The sequence below is a fragment of the Protopterus annectens genome, chromosome 1.part1 (assembly GCF_019279795.1).
Source record: "Protopterus annectens isolate FY-2018-M chromosome 1.part1, PAN1.0, whole genome shotgun sequence".
NCBI classification, from domain to species: Eukaryota; Metazoa; Chordata; order Ceratodontiformes; family Protopteridae; genus Protopterus; species Protopterus annectens.
This window is the reverse complement of record NC_056726.1, coordinates 1,420,440,064-1,420,464,136: the sequence shown is the minus strand read 5'-3', so window position 1 is coordinate 1,420,464,136 and position 24,073 is coordinate 1,420,440,064. Positions and strand designations below refer to the sequence as shown.

The 24,073-nt window shown below is 35.9% G+C and overlaps 1 protein-coding gene across 1 annotated transcript in view; it reads right to left on the bottom strand.

Annotated features, from left to right (window-relative positions):
• Positions 1-1,153: 1,153 nt before the first annotated feature.
• Positions 1,154-24,073, bottom strand: part of LOC122810795 (ervatamin-C-like) — a 577,987-nt gene continuing 555,067 nt past the window's right edge. The window contains exon 8 of the mRNA XM_044082359.1: positions 1,154-1,885. Coding sequence (XP_043938294.1) covers positions 1,786-1,885 — 100 coding nt within the window. The 3' untranslated portion in view covers positions 1,154-1,785. The remainder of the gene's footprint in view (positions 1,886-24,073) is intronic.

The following is a 24,073-nucleotide window of genomic DNA, read 5'->3' as shown; positions in this document are numbered from 1 at the left end:
TGGGCAAGAGCTTAGGCAGCTCGATGTTTAGAGTAGCTTGGCGTCCTGCATATTTGATTAGCAATGTTGGTTGTCACACACATATAGCCAGTTGTGTTAGCTCCATCTCAGTGTATACGGGACGTCAATGAATCCCAGGGAGAGTTTTTGTTGGGGGGGGCATGTCCACCTACACCATCCATAAGAGGAGCTTTTCCCCCACACCCCATCATTTAAATATATTAATTGCATAATTGTATAAGCAGAGATAAAGGGTAACATCCTTCAGTAATACAAACTGTAGCTGTATGAACTGTGATAACATTCGCAGTATTACACATGGATAATATGATTTATGAAAAGAAAACCTGGGAACCGGAAACAGGGAAAACCATTGACCAAATGCCCATCAATCACTCATCAAGCAGCCTAGAGCATGAACAGAACAGTCCAGAGGTTATGTGCCACATATAACTTGTTTATTAGTCTGAGAACTAAAATACATCAGCATTATTCATTCATTGGCAAGTACAGTATATACTGTTAACTCATGGTGTTGCATATGGGCACCCATATAATGATAAATTAATTAATGCAACATACAATCCATGTTAAAAAGACAAGTGTGTAAGCAAGCCTAGGGAAGGTAGCCTGACCAAGCATGTCAACACTCTTCATCCTGAATACTACAGCATTTTGAAAGCTGTTTGCAGTAGTCTAATTTCCTAAAGCAGTTGGTATACATGACTATACAAATCCAGTCTTTTATTTAGACAGGAAAGAGTTCCTGCTGACCAGAATTGTACAACAGTGTGCAGCCAATATTGTGAGAGAACTGCAGCAGTAAAAATTTTTCAATTTTTTCAATTTCTGGTATGATAATATTTATTTCAACAGAATTACAAACAGCTGATGCTGGGTTTGTAGTACAATACCTCTCAACTCTCCAGATTTTAGCAGAATGGCCAGATTTTTGCATCATATTTTTGATCTGTTCTTTGTAAAATTTTTGTTTTCTTCCAAATCACTGAGGACTGAAGTCACTTAATAATGACATACATTTGAGTTTCAGACTTCACATCCTTCAGAAAATGCATGATAACACAAATCCTGTCATTCTATTAACTTTCTAAGTTTATAAAAGAGATATTTAAAATATGTCCCTTTTTTGGGCTTTTGTCACACTATTATTTTAGGCTTTGTCCAGATTTCTTGCACCAAGAAGTTGAGATGTATGTGTAGTACTCTTTAACTGTTAGAAGATTCTGAGGTCAATAAACAAGGGATTATTCCTTATAAGCATTCCTATACAATCTACCTCTACTGAATTTTCCATTCTGGCATTCCTGCTCTGCTCTAGTTACAAGACTTTCTGTGATATTTGATTGCACAAGGTTTCTTTGTGAAAGTCTGCATATGTAGTGCCTAGCACTGTTCTCACTACAGCTCACTGAACCTAACGTCCAATTCTATATCCAAACACACATTCAAAAGGCTTCTTCAAATGACTCAAAAACTTAATTATAAAGATGTAAAAAGATTGTCAATGCTTACATTTCCTAAGTAATATCTTAAAACAGCTGTTGTGAAAACATGATTAGTCATATAGTTCATGATCTGGAAGGTGACTGGATTGATATTTTTAATTGTGACATTATCTGGTCTTTAAGAATATTTTACAAACTTTGTGAAGCCAACTACAGTCAAAATGGCCTTCGATCTCTTGGAGATGTCATAGTAAGCACTTTGCAAAGCATGTTAGATTTCTTGCCCCCATTTCGCCGCACATTCAGTGTACTTCTGAATTTACTGCAAATAAGGGCTCCAGACATATTTCTCAATCTCGCACATGTTGACACCTCGTTTAATATGAAAATAGCCATCATCACCCCAAGTTTTTCCCCAGCTGAAACAAAAAAATATTGCTGTTATTGATACTGCATATTCAATAGCTCTCACTCTTACAATAAATGTATTTTGCTTTTAAAAGTTACTCTGCTAATTACATTTATGCACATAGTATTTTAAATGAATAGAAATCACTTAAGGAGCTAAATTCAGATACACAATCACAATAACCATGAAGTAAAAAAAACATCTATGCATAAAGTACTAGAACAAATATATGATGTGGGACATACTTCCTTGTTTAATTCTGTTCATCATATTGTATGGCTGACTTCATTTCTTTCTTTACAACTTTGGTAGATTCTTCCATATAAGAAGAAAGAACCATTAGAAGTGGAACAGTTTTCAGACTGATTTGGTTTACTGCAAGAATTAAAACCATGCCACCCCTGAGGTTCTTTGTCCTTTGTTCCGTTACTCTTTTGTGCAGATCAGTATGGCTGATCCAGATGAGCTCGTATATGCTTTAGATTTGACCTTCACTGCCTCTCTAGATTTTGTTGTTCTATGCTTCATTTGTCTGGTCATTTGGTCCTTCTGATTTACAGCACAACTATGAGGACTATTTTCATCAGAGGTCCCGATGAAGGATCGAGGACTGTTGGCAAGCCTATACAAACAGGCATCATGATTTATAGCAATTATAAATGACCTGTAAGTGGGCACATTTCAGTTCAGAGGGATTTCTTCTATACCGAACTGACAGGTATGCTCTTCAGGGTGGTTGAGAGGTCAATCAGCCTAGCCTGTTTTGCCAACTAAAGCGAATTTTTAACAAAGAAGTGCAATCATCCTTCTTGGTTGTCCACAGCTTGCATCTATCAGGTCTAGTATTGTGCACACAGTGAACCCACTGGATGATGGTTATCCAGTCAGTAATACAGTTGGACTGTGGTCTGGATCTGACTTATCTGAATACTCCAAATTTGTTACCTTTCTTTCTAGTATGCAACACAGCATCTGCAGCTTAGACCCTTGTCCTACCATGCTAGTTTGTTGCCTACATGTCCTAGGCTCTCTTTTGCATAGGTCTATCCCATTTTCTTTGGACACGGACATTTTTTCCATCCGATATGAATGAGACCCCAATTACTCTTATTCTAAAGAAGTCTTCTTTGGACATTGATGACCTTGATAGTTACAACCTTATCTACAACCTTCCTTTCATCACCAAGGCTATAGGGAGGGTAGTTTATATGCATCACAAATCCAGCCTGACCTCTGAACCACCGCTCAGTGAAGAATATCTGCAGAAATCCATTCACTAGTACTGTTCACAACTCTCCAAATGTAAAGTGAACAATGAAGTTAATCACATGTAACCCTTTTAAAATCATAAGCTCATTTAATCACCTTAAATCAAAAAATATTTTCAGTATAAGGTGATTAAATAAATTAACTTAGATGATTGACATTTTTATATATGAATTTTATATTGAACAATGATTACTTGTGTATGTACTTTTAAATGAGGGAATGATGTGAATGGATGAATTTGATTCAGTCAATTCAGGTGTATGCAACTGGATGGGAGGAGTTTGTGATTTAAAAAAGGGTTACATGTGATGATAACATTAACTCTGATGAAGTACCAAAACAAGAAAGCAACAAAAGTGTTTAGTTGATTTGTTTATAATAAAAATCTGTGTATTTGTAACATCTACTTCATTGGCCTCTTTACAACTGGAGAATTATGAACATTCTAGATGGATTGGATTTCAGTGGACATTCTTCACTGAAAGGTGGTTCCAAGGTCAGGTTTGATTTGTGAGCTGTCTTTGTGTTTTATTTTTTAGTTTATATGCATCTTGATTCTTTTCTTAACTAAATTAGTTCTATTACACTTTCTAGTCTGGCTTTTAAACCTGTAAATGTGCTGACACATTGCTTATATTTTTATCAAGCTACTGGTGGAATGGGATCAACAGTTTTAATCAGTTTTAATACTCCTTGTGTCCCCAGAATTTTTTAACATGGTTAACCATGACAATATTTTGAAAGTTTTAACTGACTGCTTTAGAATCATTGGAAGAGCGCTGTAGTGGTTCTCTTCTTATCTTTCTATATGTTCATATAGGGATGTTTACAGCATTAATGACTCTTCGTCATTAATTTATGGACCGAGTAAGTGAACTGGTCATCTTGGACCCTTTTCAGTCATGGCCTGTCCATACGGTCAAGGGTAATGCAAAATATATGAATGGTTTAGAGTAGTCAGTCAACTAGAATGTTTTGAAAAGAGGAGGTAACCAGAGTACCCAGGGAAAACCCATGCAGACAAAGGAAACTTTCAAATTCCATACAGGCAGAGACTGGAGAACAAGACCGAATCATAGACTCTGCACTTGTGAGACAAAGATCATAACCTCTGAACCACCATTCTGCCCATTCCCTCTGGACTGTGCTGTACTGCATGGTTCTATTTTGGGCTTTGGACTTTTCAACACATATCTGATCCAAGGAGACAAACTCACATAGATAGCAGCCAGAGATCAGGACTGCAACCTAGTCTTCAGAGATGTTGGGCAAAGATCTTATTCACAGAGCTATTTTGCTGCCTCTTCTCTTTGAAATGTTTTGTGCTATAGGATTCTGTTTGGAGCCCTATTGTTTTCACTATGAATTATCTGTTTCTGTCTCATCTCATTAGGAGAAGAAGTCTAAAGTTTCACTGTTATGCTGATAACACACATCTATACCTCTCCTTTATCTATCCATCTATCCATCTATCCATCTATCTATCTATCTATCTACCTACCTATCAATCTATATTTTATCTATCTATTTATCTATCTATCTATCTATCTATCTACCTACCTATCAATCTATCTTTTATCTATCTATCTATCTATCTATCTATCTATCTATCTATCTATCTATCTATCTTTTGTTAATTAGGTAAGGAAACATGTCTTTAGTCCCTCATCTGCCATGACTAGGGCCTCAACGGCAAGGAGAAATACAATATATATAGACAACTCAGTGTAGATACTCGGCCAGCATGTTTTTGGGAAGTAGGAGAAACACATGGAAGTGGGAAGAACAGGCAAACACTTCATGATATAATTTGTAAATTTGATTGTGGACTCAGAGAGATCAAGAGAAGCTGTAGTATGCAGAAGTTTAGGACTTAGTAGTCTGTTGAGGGCTTTTGATAGATCTAATCAAGGAAGCAAGATTGTTTTCATTTTTTAGGAAATAGATGGTGTTCAGAAAGGACAGAATGACAGTGCTGGTTCTATGATGAGGGTGAAAACTACTTTGTGTATGAGAGAATAAGTTATTTTCTAGGAAAAAGTTGAGCAGTTAGGCATAAACATCTTTCAATGATCTTATACAAAGGGAGTAATATAGCATTTGGTCTATAGGTAGGTAGTTCATGGCAGGTGCCACCTTTATGAAGGGGTGGGATGATAGACTGCTTCCATAACATAATGATGTAAGATCCCCTGAGATATCTGTTGATGAGAAGGGAAATTAAATATGTTAAAACATCAACGGTAAGTGATAGGTGCTGTGAGGGGACCATGTCAGCAGCTAGTGTTTTAAGTTTAAGATTTGATAGGAGCTTCTTTATTGTTGTAGTGGGTACAGGTTTTAGAAAGAAGAATGAGGGTGTGCTTGGTTTGGGTAATGGCAGGGAAAGATTAGAATGGTTAATAATGCTTGTGAATGTTTTTGCTATATCAATTATATAATTGTTACATTTACTGTTTATAGTCATATCTGATTCATTTGGTTGGGGATTTGGTTGTGAGGATTTCACATGTTTCAAGAGGTTATTAATAGTGTACCAGTTTTTGAGAGGGTGCTTGATTTAAGTAATTTGCATTGCAATATTTCTTTTCAACAGCAGCTTTGCATTCCTTTGAAACATTGCAGTTTCAGTGGCATAAGGGCAGCACACTTGTCTTTGGTGCAGAAGGCTGTGGGTTCTTTTCCCACACCAGGAAGATGGATTGCCAAAACTGCAGTATAGCATAAAAGGGTGCTGCACTCCTGATTGTGTCATCCTTTGAATGAGAAATTAAAATGTTGTCCCTTCTGCTTGAGTTGGTGGTAGCTCAGATGGATGCAAAAGATCCCACAGCATCTATCAAAAAGAATAGGGGAAGGTCTCTGCTACTCTAGCCAAATTATCCACAGGTGGTATAAAGGCCATTTCTGGTGTCCCCTGAAAAGGGGCCACTAGCCTACTGGGACTAATCTGGTAAACAAAGAATAAATAAATAAAAATAAATTCTGTAGTTGCCTTTATATTTAGAAATTTGTAGCAGTCTTTTTAATGTTCTGTATTTTCCAGGCTTTATACAGATTCTGCATTATTTGCTTGGTTTTGAGAATTAGCCATGGGATAGGGTAAGTTCTGACACTTCTTTTTCCTGGTTGGTGCATGGTTATTTGGGATAGAGAAAATGAAGTTATGAAAACTTTCAATAACTTCATTCAGTGTCAGAAATTCTAAATGTGGCCAAGTGTATTGTTTGTGTGTGTGTGTGTGTGTGTGTGTGTGTGTGTGTGTGTGTGTGTGTGTGTGTGTGTGTGTGTGTGTGTAAAATTGCTTTTGTTTACATTTTTATGGATACTTACTGTGTTATAATTGGGGGTCTTCAGATGTTTGTTATCCTGATGGATAACAAAGGTGGGGTGATGGTTACTCAGGGAAACTGGGAGATTTCCTGAGAAAGAGAGTCTGTATGGATAAGAGGTTAATATCAAATCAATAACTGGGGAAGTTATAAGTGTACTGAAGCTGAAGAGGTAAATAGGGTGAGTGTTAATAATGGGGTTTGAGATGGTCCAGTTAATGTCTGACCCCAAGAACAAGAATCTCATGGGAAATGTGAGTTAATACAAATGAGACCCATTTGGAGGGTGGGGGGAGTCTGCCTGTCACTCCTCTAAATTATATATTTCTAATCCAAGGTCACAGCATAGTGGATAAAAGGGCAAAAAAAAACTTGGAAAGTGCTCCACTGACACTCACAATACAAGGGTCTATATTAGAACACCGAACAGTTAAAATGTCTAGTGTTCAAATATCAACCCATTTTCAGTGAACGCTGAAAATATCAAAGAAGCAGAAAACTGAATGCTTTCCTAGGGAAAGAATTTGGTTGTCCGTTTGTGTTGCTTCAGTATTTTCAGCCCTCTGTTGGAAAGTTACGGGTCGGGTTCAGGTAAGTGTGCGATTGAGTGCGGGTTAGGTATGTGTGCGATTGTGTGGACATGAGGGTTAGGGCGGGTTAGGGTTAGGGTGCAGGTTAGGTATGTGTGGGATTGTGTGGACATGAGGGTTAGGGCAGGTTAGGTGAGTTAAGGTTAGGGCACAGGTGAGGTGACGGACCTTAGGGTTAGGGTTTGGGTTAAGGTAAGTAGATAGTGGTGTGTGTATAGTTTAGTGTAGGGTTAGGTTTAAGATTTTAGATGTGCGTGTGTGTGTGTGTGTGTGTGTGTGTGTGTGTGTGTGTGTGTGTGTGTGTGTGTGTGTGTGTGTGTGTGTGTGGATTGCCGTGTGTTTGGTGTGCTTGTGCTGTGTGTATGTGTTTTCAACAGCAAATTTTTTCCCTAGGAAAAAATTTGCTGTTCTGAACGTTCGATGTTTGGTATTTTCGATTGGTAGGGTTCGATGTTAGAACACTCGACATTTTGATTGTTTGGTGTTCTAATATAGACCCACAATACAATATATTGTAGTGAAGCATGCCATAAGATTCACTTTAGGAACTGAGGTTGCTCAGCTCTGAGTGCAGTGATCACATGTAACTATTGCCCTTTGTAAGGTTAAAGATTAATTTTGAGTGCCATACACAGTAGAATGATGCAAATAGACTTATTCTGGTTTGTCTTTTGTAGAGTCAGTAAATGTGTTTTTAGTGTTTATGGGACACCCAGCCAGAAATATGCCCTAGGCAACTATTTGGATCACCTTCTGCTAGATATGGCTGTGGCCACAGAAAGTCCATTTCATAGTCTGGAAGCCCAAGATATAGATAATTGCAGTACTCCAGGCACAATGAAGCCAGACAGTGAACAGTGATAACAGGTATTTCATCTTGGAAATACTTCACAGATGAAGGCAAGTGAATGGATAACAGCTAAAAATTGGACCTTGCATGTCAGCTGCACATCAAGGAAACCTTATGACTGCGTACCCTCATAAGTAATGCAGGGGTTTAGGAGATGAAGATCTGAGTTCCTGAGAATGGCTGAGAATACTGAGCTTGAGACAGCAAATGACTATTCCCTGGTACATACAGCCATGGTCATAAAAAATTGGATCTAGAGCCATCACTACACCTTGAGAACAGCTCCAGAGCCTGGGGGTACAGTCCTGCCATCTGGCACTGTCTGTTTGGAATCCTTGAAAATGGGGAGTTTGGGGGGCAAAGCCCCCCACTTACTTTTGTTTTATTAAGCAATATGAAAGCAAAATCAAACAGTATAATATGAAATTAAGTGGGGGGCTTCACCCACCACACCTCCATTGTAGGGGGCTGTGCCCCTCCACACCCCCCTAACTATATATTCTAACTCCAGGGTCGCACTACAGTGGGGAAGGGCACATATTCCATTTACTTGCCAATAATACTTGCCAGTCAAATGAAGTGTCGGTCAAATGAAATGTCAGTCATTTGGTCTCGGGCAAATGGGTGTCAGTCAATTGGAAGTTAGGGCAAATGAAGTAGACCCATATATATATATATATATATATATATATATATATATATATATATATATATATATATATATATATATATATATATATATATATATATATATACATATATATATATGTATATACACATAAATATATATATATATATATAAATACTTCAAAACATCAAAGTACATAAATCTTGGATGGCTAAAGATTCATTCTGAAAGATCAAAAGTCAAAACACTAAAAAAAATAAAAACACTTATGTTTTTTGGCAGTGGGCAAGCCCCCCCTTCACCCCCCACATACCCTCTGCTAATTGTATTTTATAGTGGGGAAACGGCAAATTCCTCCATCCCCATTGTGCACAGTCTTGCACAGATTGAACACTAGCTGAAGAATCAAATTAATTTTGATCACTTCTTCATTTGCTAAATGTTTAAGATTACAAACATGCAATTATATGGAGTGTTTATATACCATATATGTGTGTGTGTATATATATATATATATATATATATATATATATATATATATCTATATATATATATACACATATATAGGAACAGTAGAAAATAGGCTAGGTGCTGGAAATCACTTGCTCACAAAAAGCTGAGATAAGCTTGCTCTTTTCTTACAACCACAAGAATCACATGGAATTTCATCAGAACTGATACCAGTAGTAGTTTTTGATCTTATATACACAATGCATTTTACACATTTCTTAAAGCCACAGTATCCTTATATGATATCTAAGATAATCCTGTGTATTTAAGACTGGATTTAATCTACATGCACATATAAGACACTATATATCTATGCACACTAGAATAGAAACACAATATGAACACAATATGAATGTATATAAAATAGCTCAAATATATAAAAATATAAATATATAAATCTAGCTCAAATATATGGAGTTATATATATAGAGAAGTATACCCAATTGCATGTTCATGTTCATATATACAAATAATATAGAAATAATATAGAAGTAATATAGAAACTATGTTGATTTTATATATAAGGTATAAAATATATATAACAAATATAAAACTTAATGTATATTCTTGAAAAATATGTAACAATATATATATATTCTTAAAAAGTATTTTATACCTAATCATCACATCTCTAAAGAACATAACAAGATGTATTTATTCAGCAAAGAATTTATTCAACAAGGAAAGGTTTGATGCTAATGTGGTCATTAAGTCCAGGGTATCTTGTCGCATCAGTTTTAATTTTAATTTGCCATATACTTTCCTTGAGTGCTAATCTATTTTTCCAATTGCCTTCATATATCTTAATTTGATCAATGATGGCCCCTTTATCTAGCACATGTCTATAAAGTGCATTGGTGGTGTCTTGTTTACTGATCTTATAATAATGTTCATATATTCGTTTTTTAATACATCTCTCAGTTTTTCTGATATAATAAGCCCTGCATGCTTTACAGCATGCAAGGTAAACCACCTGTTTGCTGTTGCAATTACCTCTTTTACACTTAATCACAGTATGATTAATATCAGCTAATATTATTTTATCTGCTTCATTTATGTAATGACACTGACGGCATCTTCCACATTTGGTACTACCTTGAGTATGTTTATCCTTCACGTTGTTCATCTTATCTGTACTTTCCAATAATCTTTTAATGTTAGGTGCTACTTTATATACAATCTTTGGTTTAGTTCCTAACTTGATGTCTAAACCATTTGAATTAATAACATCCCAATGTCTGTACAGGATTTCCTTAATATAATGTACATAAGGGTTGTAGGTAAGCACACATACTCTATTGAGGCTGTTGGTCAATTCCCTTGCTCTAATGTTGTTTATACCATCAATATCACCCAACAGTGGTTTATATTTAAATACATCTTGTTATGTTCTTTAGAGATGATATATATATTGTTACATATTTTTCAAGAATATACATTAAGTTTTATATTTGTTATATATATTTTATACCTTATATATAAAATCAACATAGTTTCTATATTACTTCTATATTATTTCTATATTATTTGTATATATGAACATGAACATGTAACTGGATATACTATTTTGTCTATATATATACAACTTCATTCATTGGAGCTACATTTATATATTTAAATATTTTTATATTTGAGTTATTTTTATAAATTTGAGCTGTTTATATTCTAGTGTGTATAGATATATTTTATATTTTTATATACTTGTTCTGTTTTAATCCAGTCCTAAATGCACAGGATTATTTTAGATATTTACACAAGGATACTGTTTTATTCCATGTGATTCTTGTGGTTGTAATAAAGAAATATATATATACATATATATATATATATATATATATGTGTGTGTGTGTGTGTGTGTGTGTGTGTGTGTGTGTATATGTATATATATCAGGCAGTAATGTAGTTGACTATCTGTATAGTTAAAAGCTACATTGTTGATGTAGTTTGGTCAACAAAACAGCTTATTGACAGTTGTACAAGATAGCTACAGTCACAGAAAATGCTGGCAAAACACACTCCACAACACATTCTATTATTGTGATTAAGAACTTTCATCTCTAATATCGATGAAACTGTGTTAGAAAAAATAAACCTAATTTCCATCTCTTAATAACAAAAATCACATGATGTCAACCCTATAAATAAAGTACACTCATATAACAGTTAATTAAAATTGTATACACAAATGTGATAATAAAAATTGTCCTGGTCCCCTTCAATAAACAGATGACACTAAATGACATTTGATGACCTTTACTGAATTTCCATAAACATAACTTAGTTAAACCATATTTATTAACAGCAACTAAAACATAATGTTAATTAGGACAGCGTGACTTCACTCATCATGACCCAGTAAGCAGTGTCCATACCCCCACTCACTTACTTTACTTATACAGCAGTGTCCCACCACTCACTGCATTTACCATTTATTGAATTACAGATCCAATCCAATAAGCAGTGTCCTTTACCTCAGCTTGCTTATTTACTTATGAAGCAGTGTCCCGTCACTCACTTGAAATTTCCTTTCCAAAATCCAAGTACAGAATATAAGCAGAAAAAGATAATAACTAGCCTAGCATTTGCACCTTTTGAATGACTAAAATATCTCCATCACATAAAGTACCACATAAACTATAATCCCATCAACTTCCATTTCCCCAACACAAACCCTCCAACAAAAAACGAAGCCTGTCAAACCTCACAGCTATCAACCTACCCCAAACCTTTGACCAATAAGCCACTGATCATGATTCAGTAAGTTCAGTCAGCCTAGTCACCCATGCAACTACAGTATCCCCAGCTAAATCTTACCCACAAGAAAACCTATCTTGGCAATAGCCAAAGTCTTTCAATCTTCATGCTCTCCACCTACACAACCATCCAAAACATTGAACCACTGAACAAGATGTAGTAAATTCACTTAACCTTGTCACCCATGCAACTATAGTACTATACACAATTAACCCACACCTAAAATGACCCAAGTAAATTGGTCAAAATGCAACTTCAGGATTCCAGTCCAAAAGCTTAACATCCTTAATCTGCTGCTTGTCCCTGGCCTTTCCCTTAAAGCTTTTCATCCCTTATGATACTTATGCAGCTGGTAAGGAATTGAAACCTGGCCTACATCTGCAAACAAAACCTGAAACCATGTCTTGCATATGCCTTCTAACTTCCTTGTTGACCACAAAGCACCCAGTTCCTTAAATATCCCGCATACCTACAGTGCTTCCTGAAACACAATCTGCAAAATTCACCCAAAGTGCAAGTGAAATGGTCCATGTGCCACTCTTTCTAAGAACTTTAAACTGGTAGTGACATTACCAGTACCTACATGAAGGACAAATATGTCTTCCCGAAGATACCACACCTTTGGAACAAACTCCAGCATCCTGTCAAGAACACATCAGTGGCCCTCTACAAACACAGTTTAAACAACTGGATGGGGAACTGTAAATTAACCCCAAGGTTCCACCCATCTCCCTCTTGGATGAGGAGAAGCACTGCAGCACGAGAAAGCAAGGGTTGAACCTGACTGGCTGATAAGAGCCTGGGAGACATTAGCCTAATAACTTCCTATGATCTTATGAGTGTAGTGAAAGGCAAAAGATATCTCAAGAGTGCACCATGTAGCTTGCCATGTACCTTGCCCAAATGACTTCAAAATATCAACGATTCGTGGAAACAACAATTTCTTTATTGCAGTAAAAGATGGTGAGCGCTTTCACATCTACAAGACGCTTCTTCAGACTTCTATCTTACAGCGTTTTGCTTATGCTTTAAATACCCACTTAATTAACACATTCATTTAATTAATTAAAACAGTGCTTACTTAAAGTGCAAGTGCATCTTATTGAAGGTCAATAAGAATAAAAACTCATATATGATGCTTTTAAAATCAGGATTAAATCTCATATATATTCCAAACTTAAAAACAATGTTTAAAACATATAAAATGTACAAATTATACTGTTGTAAGAACTTTTTCAACTATATAGAACTTAAACATCAATATCCTATATTTACCAAGTGTTGTAATATATGGGGAGAACGCATGTTCATGTATTGGTGTCAGTGTTTTAATGGCCTAGATAATAAATGTGGCTTTATAGTAATTTTCTCATTTAATCCAAATTTATGCGCTTGTAGTCTTAAAATCCATCGATTCTCTATTTCTTCTGTGTGATTTTTTATATTGCCTAGTCTATTGGTCCTAGCCCGCATACCTACAGTGCTTCCTGAAACACAATCTGCAAAATTCACCCAAAGTGCAAGTGAAATCCATTCTCTGGTTTGTCTTTTGTAGAGTCAGTAAATGTGTTTTTAGTGTTTATGGGACACCCAGCCAGAAATATGCCCTAGGCAACTATTTGGATCACCTTCTGCTAGATATGGCTGTGGCCACAGAAAGTCCATTTCATAGTCTGGAAGCCCAATATATAGATAATTGCAGTACTCCAGGCACAATGAAGCCAGACAGTGAACAGTGATAACAGGTATTTCATCTTGGAAATACTTCACAGATGAAGGCAAGTGAATGGATAACAGCTAAAAATTGGACCTTGCATGTCAGCTGCACATCAAGGAAACCTTATGACTGCATACCCTCATAAGTAATGCAGGGGTTTAGGAGATGAAGATCTGAGTTCCTGAGAATGGCTGAGAATACTGAGCTTGAGACAGCAAATGACTATTCCCTGGTACATACAGCCATGGTCATAAAAAATTGGATCTAGAGCCATCACTACACCTTGAGAACAGCTCCAGAGCTTGGGGGTACAGTCCTGCCATCTGGCACTGTCTGTTTGGAATCCTTGAAAATGGGGAGTTTGGGGGGCAAAGCCCCCCACTTACTTTTGTTTTATTAAGCAATATGAAAGCAAAACCAAACAGTATAATATGAAATTAAGTGGGGGGCTTCACCCACCACACCTCCATTGTAGGGGGCTGTGCCCCTCCACACCCCCCTAACTATATATTCTAACTCCAGGGTCGCACTACAGTGGGGAAGGGCACATATTCCATTTACTTGCCAATAATACTTGCCAGTCAAATGAAGTGTCGGTCAAATGAAATGTCAGTCATTTGGTCTCGGGCAAATGGGTGTCAGTCAATTGGAAGTTAGGGCAAATGAAGTAGACCCATATATATATATATATATATATATATATATATATATATATATATATATATATATACATTTATATATATATATATATATATATATATATATATATATATGTATATACACATAAATATATATATATATATATAAATACTTCAAAACATCAAAGTACATAAATCTTGGATGGCTAAAGATTCATTCTGAAAGATCAAAGTCAAAACACTAAAAAAAATAAAAACACTTATGTTTTTTGGCAGTGGGCAAGCCCCCTTCACCCCCCACATACCCTCTGCTAATTGTATTTTATAGTGGGGAAACGGCAAATTCCTCCATCCCCATTGTGCACAGTCTTGCACAGATTGAACACTAGCTGAAGAATCAAATTAATTTTGATCACTTCTTCATTTGCTAAATGTTTAAGATTACAAACATGCAATTATATGGAGTGTTTATATACCATATATGTGTGTGTGTATATATATATATATATATATATATATATATATATATCTATATATATATATACACATATATAGGAACAGTAAAAAATAGGCTGCGAAACCGAAAGACAAACAGGTACAGGAGTGCTGGTCAGGACGCTGCTCGTGCGGGTGCTGGAAATCACTTGCTCACAAAAAGCTGAGATAAGCTTGCTCTTTTCAATATTTCTTTATTACAACCACAAGAATCACATGGAATAAAAGTAAATCTAGGAGTTAAGCGCTTTCGATTGGTACATCCAATCTTCATCAGAACTGATACCAGTAGTAGTTTTTGATCTTATATACACAATGCATTTTACACAGTTCAAAAAGTGCGCCAAATTTCTTAAAGCCACAGTATCCTTGTGTAAATATCTAAAATAATCCTGTGCATTTAGGACTGGATTAAAACAGCAGACAAGTATATAAAAATATAAAAATATATCTATACACACTAGAATATAAACACAATATAAACACAATATGAATATTTAAGGCTAGCTCAAATTTATAAAAATAACTCAAATATATAAAAATATTTAAATATATAAATGTAGCTCCAATGAATGAAGTTGTATATATATAGACAAAATAGTATATCCAGTTACATGTTCATGTTCATATATACAAATAATATAGAAATAATATAGAAGTAATATAGAAACTATGTTGATTTTATATATAAGGTAAAAAATATATATAACAAATATAACAAATATAAAACAAAATGTATATTCTTAAAAAATATATAACAATATATATATATTCTTAAAAAGTTTTTTATATACATAATCATCACATCTCTAAATGAACACAACTAGATTTAATTATTCAACAAGGAAAGGTTTGATGCTAATATGGTCATTAAGTCCAGGGTATCTTGTCGCATCAGTTTTAATTTGCCATATACTTTCCTTGAGGGCTAATCTATTTTTCCAATTGCCTTCATACGTCTTAATTTGATCAATAATAGCAAATATAAAGTTGTGGTTTTCCCCTTTATCTAGCACATGTCTATATAGTGCGTTGGTGGTATCTTGTTTACTAATCTTATAGTAATGTTCATATATTCGTTTTTTAATACATCTCTCAGTTTTTCCGATATAATAAGCCCTGCATGCTTTACAGCAAGCAAGGTAAACCACCTGTTTGCTATTGCAATTTCCTCTTTTACACTTAATCACAGTATGATTAATATCAGCTAATATTATTTTATCTGCTTCATTTATATAGTGACACTGACGGCATCTTCCACATTTGGTACTACCTCGAGTATATTTATCCTTCACGTTGTTCACCTTATCTGTACATTCCAATAATCTTTTAATGTTAGGTGCTACTTTATATACAATCTTTGGTTTAATTCCTAACTTGATGTCTAAACCATTCGAATTAATAACATCCCAATGTCTGTACAGAATTTCCTTGATATAATGTACATAAGGGTTATAGGTAAGCACACATACTCTATTGAAGCTGTTGGTCAATTCCTTTACCCTTATGTTGTTTATACCATCAATGTCACCCAACAGTGGTTTATATTTAAATACATCTTGTTATGTTCTTTAGAGATGTGATGATTAGGTATAAAATACTTTTTAAGAATATATATATATTGTTACATATTTTTCAAGAATATACATTAAGTTTTATATTTGTTATATATATTTTTTACCTTATATATAAAATCAACATAGTTTCTATATTACTTCTATATTATTTCTATATTATTTGTATATATGAACATGAACATGTAACTGGATATACTATTTTGTCTATATATATATAACTCCATATATTTGAGCTAGATTTATATATTTATATTTTTATATATTTGAGCTATTTTATATATTTGAGCTAGCTTTATACATTCATATTGTGTTCATATTGTGTTTCTATTCTAGTGTGCATAGATATATTTTTATATTTTTATATACTTGTCTGCTGTTTTAATCCAGTCTTAAATACACAGGATTATCTTAGATATTTACACAAGGATACTGTGGCTTTAAGAAATTTGGCGCACTTTTTGAACTGTGTAAAATGCATTGTGTATATAAGATCAAAAACTACTACTGGTATCAGTTCTGATGAAGATTGGATGTACCAATCGAAAGCGCTTAACTTTTGGATTTATTTTTATTCCATGTGATTCTTGTGGTTGTAATAAAGAAATATAGAAAAGAGCAAGCCCATCTTAGTTTTATGTGAGCAAGTGATTTCCATCACCCGTACGAGCAGCGTCCTGACCAGCACTCCTGTACCTGTTTGTATATATACATATATATATATATATATATATATGTGTGTGTGTGTGTGTGTGTGTGTGTGTGTGTGTGTATATGTATATATATCAGGCAGTAATGTAGTTGACTATCTGTATAGTTAAAAGCTACATTGTTGATGTAGTTTGGTCAACAAAACAGCTTATTGACAGTTGTACAAGATAGCTACAGTCACAGAAAATGCTGGCAAAACACACTCCACAACACATTCTATTATTGTGATTAAGAACTTTCATCTCTAATATCGATGAAACTGTGTTAGAAAAAATAAACCTAATTTCCATCTCTTAATAACAAAAATCACATGATGTCAACCCTATAAATAAAGTACACTCATATAACAGTTAATTAAAATTGTATACACAAATGTGATAATAAAAATTGTCCTGGTCCCCTTCAATAAACAGATGACACTAAATGACATTTGATGACCTTTACTGAATTTCCATAAACATAACTTAGTTAAACCATATTTATTAACAGCAACTAAAACATAATGTTAATTAGGACAGCGTGACTTCACTCATCATGACCCAGTAAGCAGTGTCCATACCCCCACTCACTTACTTTACTTATACAGCAGTGTCCCACCACTCACTGCATTTACCATTTATTGAATTACAGATCCAATCCAATAAGCAGTGTCCTTTACCTCAGCTCGCTTATTTACTTATGAAGCAGTGTCCCGTCACTCACTTGAAATTTCCTTTCCAAAATCCAAGTACAGAATATAAGCAGAAAAAGATAATAACTAGCCTAGCATTTGCACCTTTTGAATGACTAAAATATCTCCATCACATAAAGTACCACATAAACTATAATCCCATCAACTTCCATTTCCCCAACACAAACCCTCCAACAAAAAAACGAAGCCTGTCAAACCTCACAGCTATCAACCTACCCCAAACCTTTGACCAATAAGCCACTGATCATGATTCAGTAAGTTCAGTCAGCCTAGTCACCCATGCAACTACAGTATCCCCAGCTAAATCTTACCCACAAGAAAACCTATCTTGGCAATAGCCAAAGTCTTTCAATCTTCATGCTCTCCACCTACACAACCATCCAAAACATTGAACCACTGAACAAGATGTAGTAAATTCACTTAACCTTGTCACCCATGCAACTATAGTACTATACACAATTAACCCACACCTAAAATGACCCAAGTAAATTGGTCAAAATGCAACTTCAGGATTCCAGTCCAAAAGCTTAACATCCTTAATCTGCTGCTTGTCCCTGGCCTTTCCCCTTAAAGCTTTTCATCCCTTATGATACTTATGCAGCTGGTAAGGAATTGAAACCTGGCCTACATCTGCAAACAAAACCTGAAACCATGTCTTGCATATGCCTTCTAACTTCCTTGTTGACCACAAAGCACCCAGTTCCTTAAATATCCCGCGTACCTACAGTGCTTCCTGAAACACAATCTGCAAAATTCACCCAAAGTGCAAGTGAAATGGTCCATGTGCCACTCTTTCTAAGAACTTTAAACTGGTAGTGACATTACCAGTACCTACATGAAGGACAAATATGTCTTTCCGAAGATACCACACCTTTGGAACAAACTCCAGCATCTTGTCAAGAACACATCAGTGGCCCTCTACAAACACAGTTTAAACAACTGGATGGGGAACTGTAAATTAACCCCAAGGTTCCACCCATCTCCCTCTTGGATGAGGAGAAGCACTGCAGCACGAGAAAGCAAGGGTTGAACCTGACTGGCTGATAAGAGCCTGGGAGCCATTAGCCTAATAACTTCCTATGATCTTATGAGTGTAGTGACTCTACTCCACCTGTGGGGACCTCACATTACCCATATACAATCCCAGTACTATCTTCCTCTGCCTCAAACATACCTCTTCCTCACTCACCCCACATTATCCTAAACTGCAGTAATTCCTAAGCACCACCAACTCTGACGTGCCTTAATGAACACTGAATAAAGTAAGATAGCCTTCAACCTCAGTGTGCGCAACTCAACTTCCACCCCGGCACAATCTAATAGCAGTCAACTCCAGTTACTCCGGGCAAGTGACAGCTGCTCACTCCACAGACTGCCATCTGTGACCTCGCCATGCACCACTCAGGTGACCAGTACTTCCACTGCAACAGCGTCCGTCGCCTTTCACGCCCACTTCCTTCAGGTCACCAACTGATGCCCACTCTGCATCTCCACACCTACAAAAGAAAGGAAAGGCGTAAATTGCTGGCACACACATAACCAAACTAATGACAACATTAATCATTGCCAGAGGCCTAACCTACTCATCAACTGCAACTAGCCTGCAGCCCCCATCCCAAGAGAGTGCAGCCCTGGTAGCTTCACCCCTGTGCTGCTTTGTTCTACAAGCACCTCTAACATAACATGCCCATAGCAATGACAGTTAAAATGCATAATGAGTGAAATACCTCCAAACTACCCAAACATCTCAGGTTATACATTTCTCATTTAGGGTCATAACAGTTCATGTTTGCCCAGAATCATTATTTCATTAAAGGGCTATCTGATAAGTGAACTAATCACCTGTCAACTGTCCTACGTGCCTTGTAATTAACTTTGCCATTAATAGGGTTCCAATGTTTGCTCCCCATAAAGGCAGCACTCCTAAAGGTACTGTGCTTACTGCTTCAGCCCCTTCATACCTACGATCTCCCAGACCCCTAATCACCATGGGACTGAATCACTTTACCTTAAAGGCAACCTTGTCACTGCACCCATGCCTTAACATCTGGATTAAGCTAACTACCAGGTCTGGGGACTCAACAGAGAAAACCCCTGCAAAGTTTGAATAATGGACCTGAAATATGCAGTGAAATCCTGTCCATTCTGCCACTTCTGGACAACAGCAATGACCACGTACTTCATGCACAGGGTCTGCACCAGCATAAATCCTCTGAGGGGTATGAAGCATATCTCTTCCCCTTGGAACTCAAGTGTCAGACTTTTTTTTTTTTTTTGGAGTTACCAAGAATTTGCCAGACAACCAGTATTTCACAGTAAAAGGACCAAAATTTGGGGCAAAATCTGAACATTTTGCCAATTTTGTACACAACATATTTTAAATATTTATTTCCCTTGCAGCAGCTGTACACGGTGTTATTTTAAATATTTATTCCCCTCGCAGCCAGGCTAACTGAAGAGTCAGCCCTAAGTTACTAAAGAGGTCCAGTGCATTCCTTGCTAAAACTACAACTGCAAAACAGGGCCAACTAAACGGTCTGTATACAGTACCTAAAATTGTACAAAATATATTTTATTAAAATAGCTTACTGATTTATCATAAATCCACAAACCAGAAATAATGAAGACATAACCATTTTATGAAAAAACAAAAAAGTGATACTGTTAAACAAATCACGCTAGTCTCTACTAAAGTAGATGAAATTTATTCCGTTCTGTTAGCGCTTTTGTGCATTAACAGATAGATGCACTTCTTCAGACAACATTTTAAAAAATGACTAGAACATATATAGGAAACCAATTCATTCACACACCCAACAGCTCATTATCAATTAAACATTTAAAACAGTTGATGCACTAACCACTTTAAAAAAAATGTGTATTAAGTGCTATTTGTTACTTACAAAACCAACCATTAAAAATCAAATATATATTACAGTATAAATATAATTTTGTCATGTTTTATAAAAAAATGGAAACATGTATTATTGACCAACGTTCTAAATATTTCCTAAGACACATTTTAAAGTGGTACTTAGATATAAATTATATATTGCCACTTTTTAACATTTAACACTACTAACCTATCGTTGTAAAGCCTTTAATTTTAGAAGGCATTTAATTGAGCAGTGTTCATTTATACCTGGATATACATATGCTTCAGCTTTGAATTGCCACAGCAGTTCCTGCTCCTCAAGCCTCAAATGCCAAGGTCCACCTCTAAGGTTTTTATGGACCTTATTTACTACATTAAATAAAAAACTATGGTTAGGGAACTCATTAATATGTTTTGCCAAAGCATTTGTAGGCGTATTCCTAAATATAGCATATATGTGTTCATATATGCGTTGTTTTAACTGACGCTCAGTTTTCCCCAAATAAAATGCAGAACATAATTTACAGGAAGCCAGATAAACAACACCAGAGCTTTCACAATTATACTTATCATTACAATAATATTTTTTATTTTTAATCTCAAAAAAGGAACCTGTTTTTATATACTTGCAATAATTGCATTGCCCACACTTAAACATTCCCTTATTTGGTTTATAACTAATATTGGTTAATTCCAATAACATCTTGAGAGAAGGTGCCTTTTTGTACACCACTACTGGTTTGTAACCTAGTATGGAAATGGAATTTACATCATTGGACACCAATTTCCAGTTATTATTTAATATCTTTCTAACTTGAGGGGCTAGATCATTAAACTGAGTCAAGAAACTAACATTATAATTAGTTTTGGGTTGGTCGATGATTTCCATTCTCTGACTACTTACATTTATTTCACATACTAGGTTATTCATATTTGTTGAACCAGATGTTAATATAGGATTCATAAGTCCCTTATTTCTTTTAATACTGACCTCATTAATGATAGAATGAATAAGTTTCTTTGGATATCCTCTGTTACTAAACATTAGGAATAATTTGTTACATTCTTCAACAAAGAGGTCATCAGTACTACACATACGAGAAGCGCGGACTACTTGGCCCTTTATTACACCTTTCTTTTGAAAAAAGGGGTGAAAACTACTAAAGTGCAAAAATGAATTACTGTAAAATGGCTTCCTGTAAATGTTGGAAACAAATCTATTGCCAATTAGATCTTTGGAAATAAGAATGTCTAAATAATTAATACTAGACTCTGTGTAATGGTGTGTAAACTTTAAAAAAGAAGAAAAGGTACACATCTCATTTATTAATTCCTCTGCTTCTTTTTTTTGTACCTTTGATGACCATAAGGATGTCATCCTGGTAGCGGGTATACCAAACTACCATTTTGTTATATAAATTATGTTGGAACAAAAAATTACACTCCCAATACGCCATTACGCTATTAGCAAAGCTCCCACCGCAGGGGGAGCCCATTGCTATTCCATTTTTCTGCAAAAAAATCTGTTTCTTAAACATAAAAAAATTATTGTTCAAAACAATCTCCAGTAGGCTGACGATAAGGTCTATGTCACTGCCTATTAAGTGTTTAGCTAATAAAAACTCTCTTACCCATTCTACACCTAGATCTTGTGGTATTGCAGTGTACAAGTCTTTAACATCTGCAGTTAGAAACTTTAAATCTGGGTCAAAGGCAATGTCATTCAAAGATTTTAATACATGCCAAGAGTCATGTCATATTTGTGGTTCTGTTGCCAGTACCTCTTTTAATTTATTATCCACCCATTTAGCACATGCGTACGTAACTGAATGTCGACCATCTATGATAGGTCTAAAAGGCGGGTTGTTCATATTTTTATGCAATTTCGGTATTCCGAAAATTACTGGAACTAATGGAGATAGTATAGTAAAATAGTGGTACATCTCCAGAGTAATACTACCTTCTATGAACATATCACTTAGTGTGACTTTAATTTGATAATTTAAATTTAAATTTAAATTTAATTTGATAACCATTTTATAAAGTCAGACAAACAAATCTATATATTAAGTCAGACAGCTGTTACCACTGATCCGTGCATGTGTGATGAATGGCCATCACTCAGTGTGCCCATAACCCATGAAAACACTCAGTTTCATCAGAGAGCTGAACTGGCAAGAAGATACCAAAATAAAAGCCTGCCTGCCTGCCAAAGCGCTTTTCTCTCCCTCTTCACTTTTTTTTTTTTTTGGCAAGGAAGGGAAAGGTGAAATTCAAATATATATCTCTGCCACGACCATCCCCACCAAAAAAAAAAAAACACATATGCGAGGAGGCCAGACCAAACCTATATCTGGACATTCTGAAAATCTGAGACAGCCAAGAGGTGCACAGGGAGCAGCACTAACAAAATCATCTAACCCATAGCTCCAGCTGTATTGCTGGCAGCCACATCCCAGCCCATAAAAAGTCCATAACAGCCACATGCAACCCCAGCATACCCTCATGCACCCAAATCAACAAACAGAACTGCTCTGCTAACCCCCCATTTAAACCCAAACCAAAATGCACAATACTAGCTGGGGCTTTAGCTGCCAGTGACCTGAAAGAAATAACTGATGCTATGCAGTACATGCCACAAGAAACCCAAGCATACACAGTCTACAAAAACCCTGGGCAGTTGCAATAATCCACCACAACCAACTCCTGGTGAAAACCCATGTAGGGCCCAAGTGAATTTTATGCAGTACCTACCATAACAAAAACTCAAACATGCACAGTATACAAAACCCTGGCTAACTGTAGTGATCCACCATAGCCACCCCCCCAACAGAAATCCAACTGCAGCATTAAGCGACTTCTATCCTCAGACTGTCCCAATGATTTCTATCACTTTTGCCTTTTGTGCAAACCAACAAAATATAGACAGACCTAAATGAGGATCTCCTAAGACTAGAAAGTTGATGGAGCAACAGGACGGCACCCCCCCAAGCGATAAGTAACCTGCATGATTTAAAGTCTGAACTCAAATGCTCGTCATTTATCAACTGCAATCCTGAGAAACCACAAACTCTATGAGGAACCGACCAAAAACATAAGTTAAACCCGGACACATACCTGTCAACTGCGGTTTTCAGGCAAATCACTGGGATGACCTGAGGATTGAAGTCAGCAAACAATACTATACATTCCAGTTTCAGACCTCATTTCCTTCAGAAAATGAATGTTAAGCCAAGCTCTGTTATTTGAGCAACTCCATAAGTCCCTCAGAGCACTATTCACAATCTATCCCTATCTTTACACCTCCATCTCCCACTATGCTAGGTCCTGTCCAGATTTCTTGCTCCAAGAGGTTGAAAGGTATGCCTGGACATTCTACAGAAACCTGCACAGTTGAGAGATATGATGGCCACAATCCTCTGACTGTCACTGCCACCACGTATGTGTGGCAACAACGGTCACACCGACTTGCTCAAAGCAAACTTGGTCATCTTGTGCTTCTCCCAGCTGGGCAAACTCAGTCTGTTCACCCTTGCTACTCTTGGGCTCACTCCGCTCCCCTAC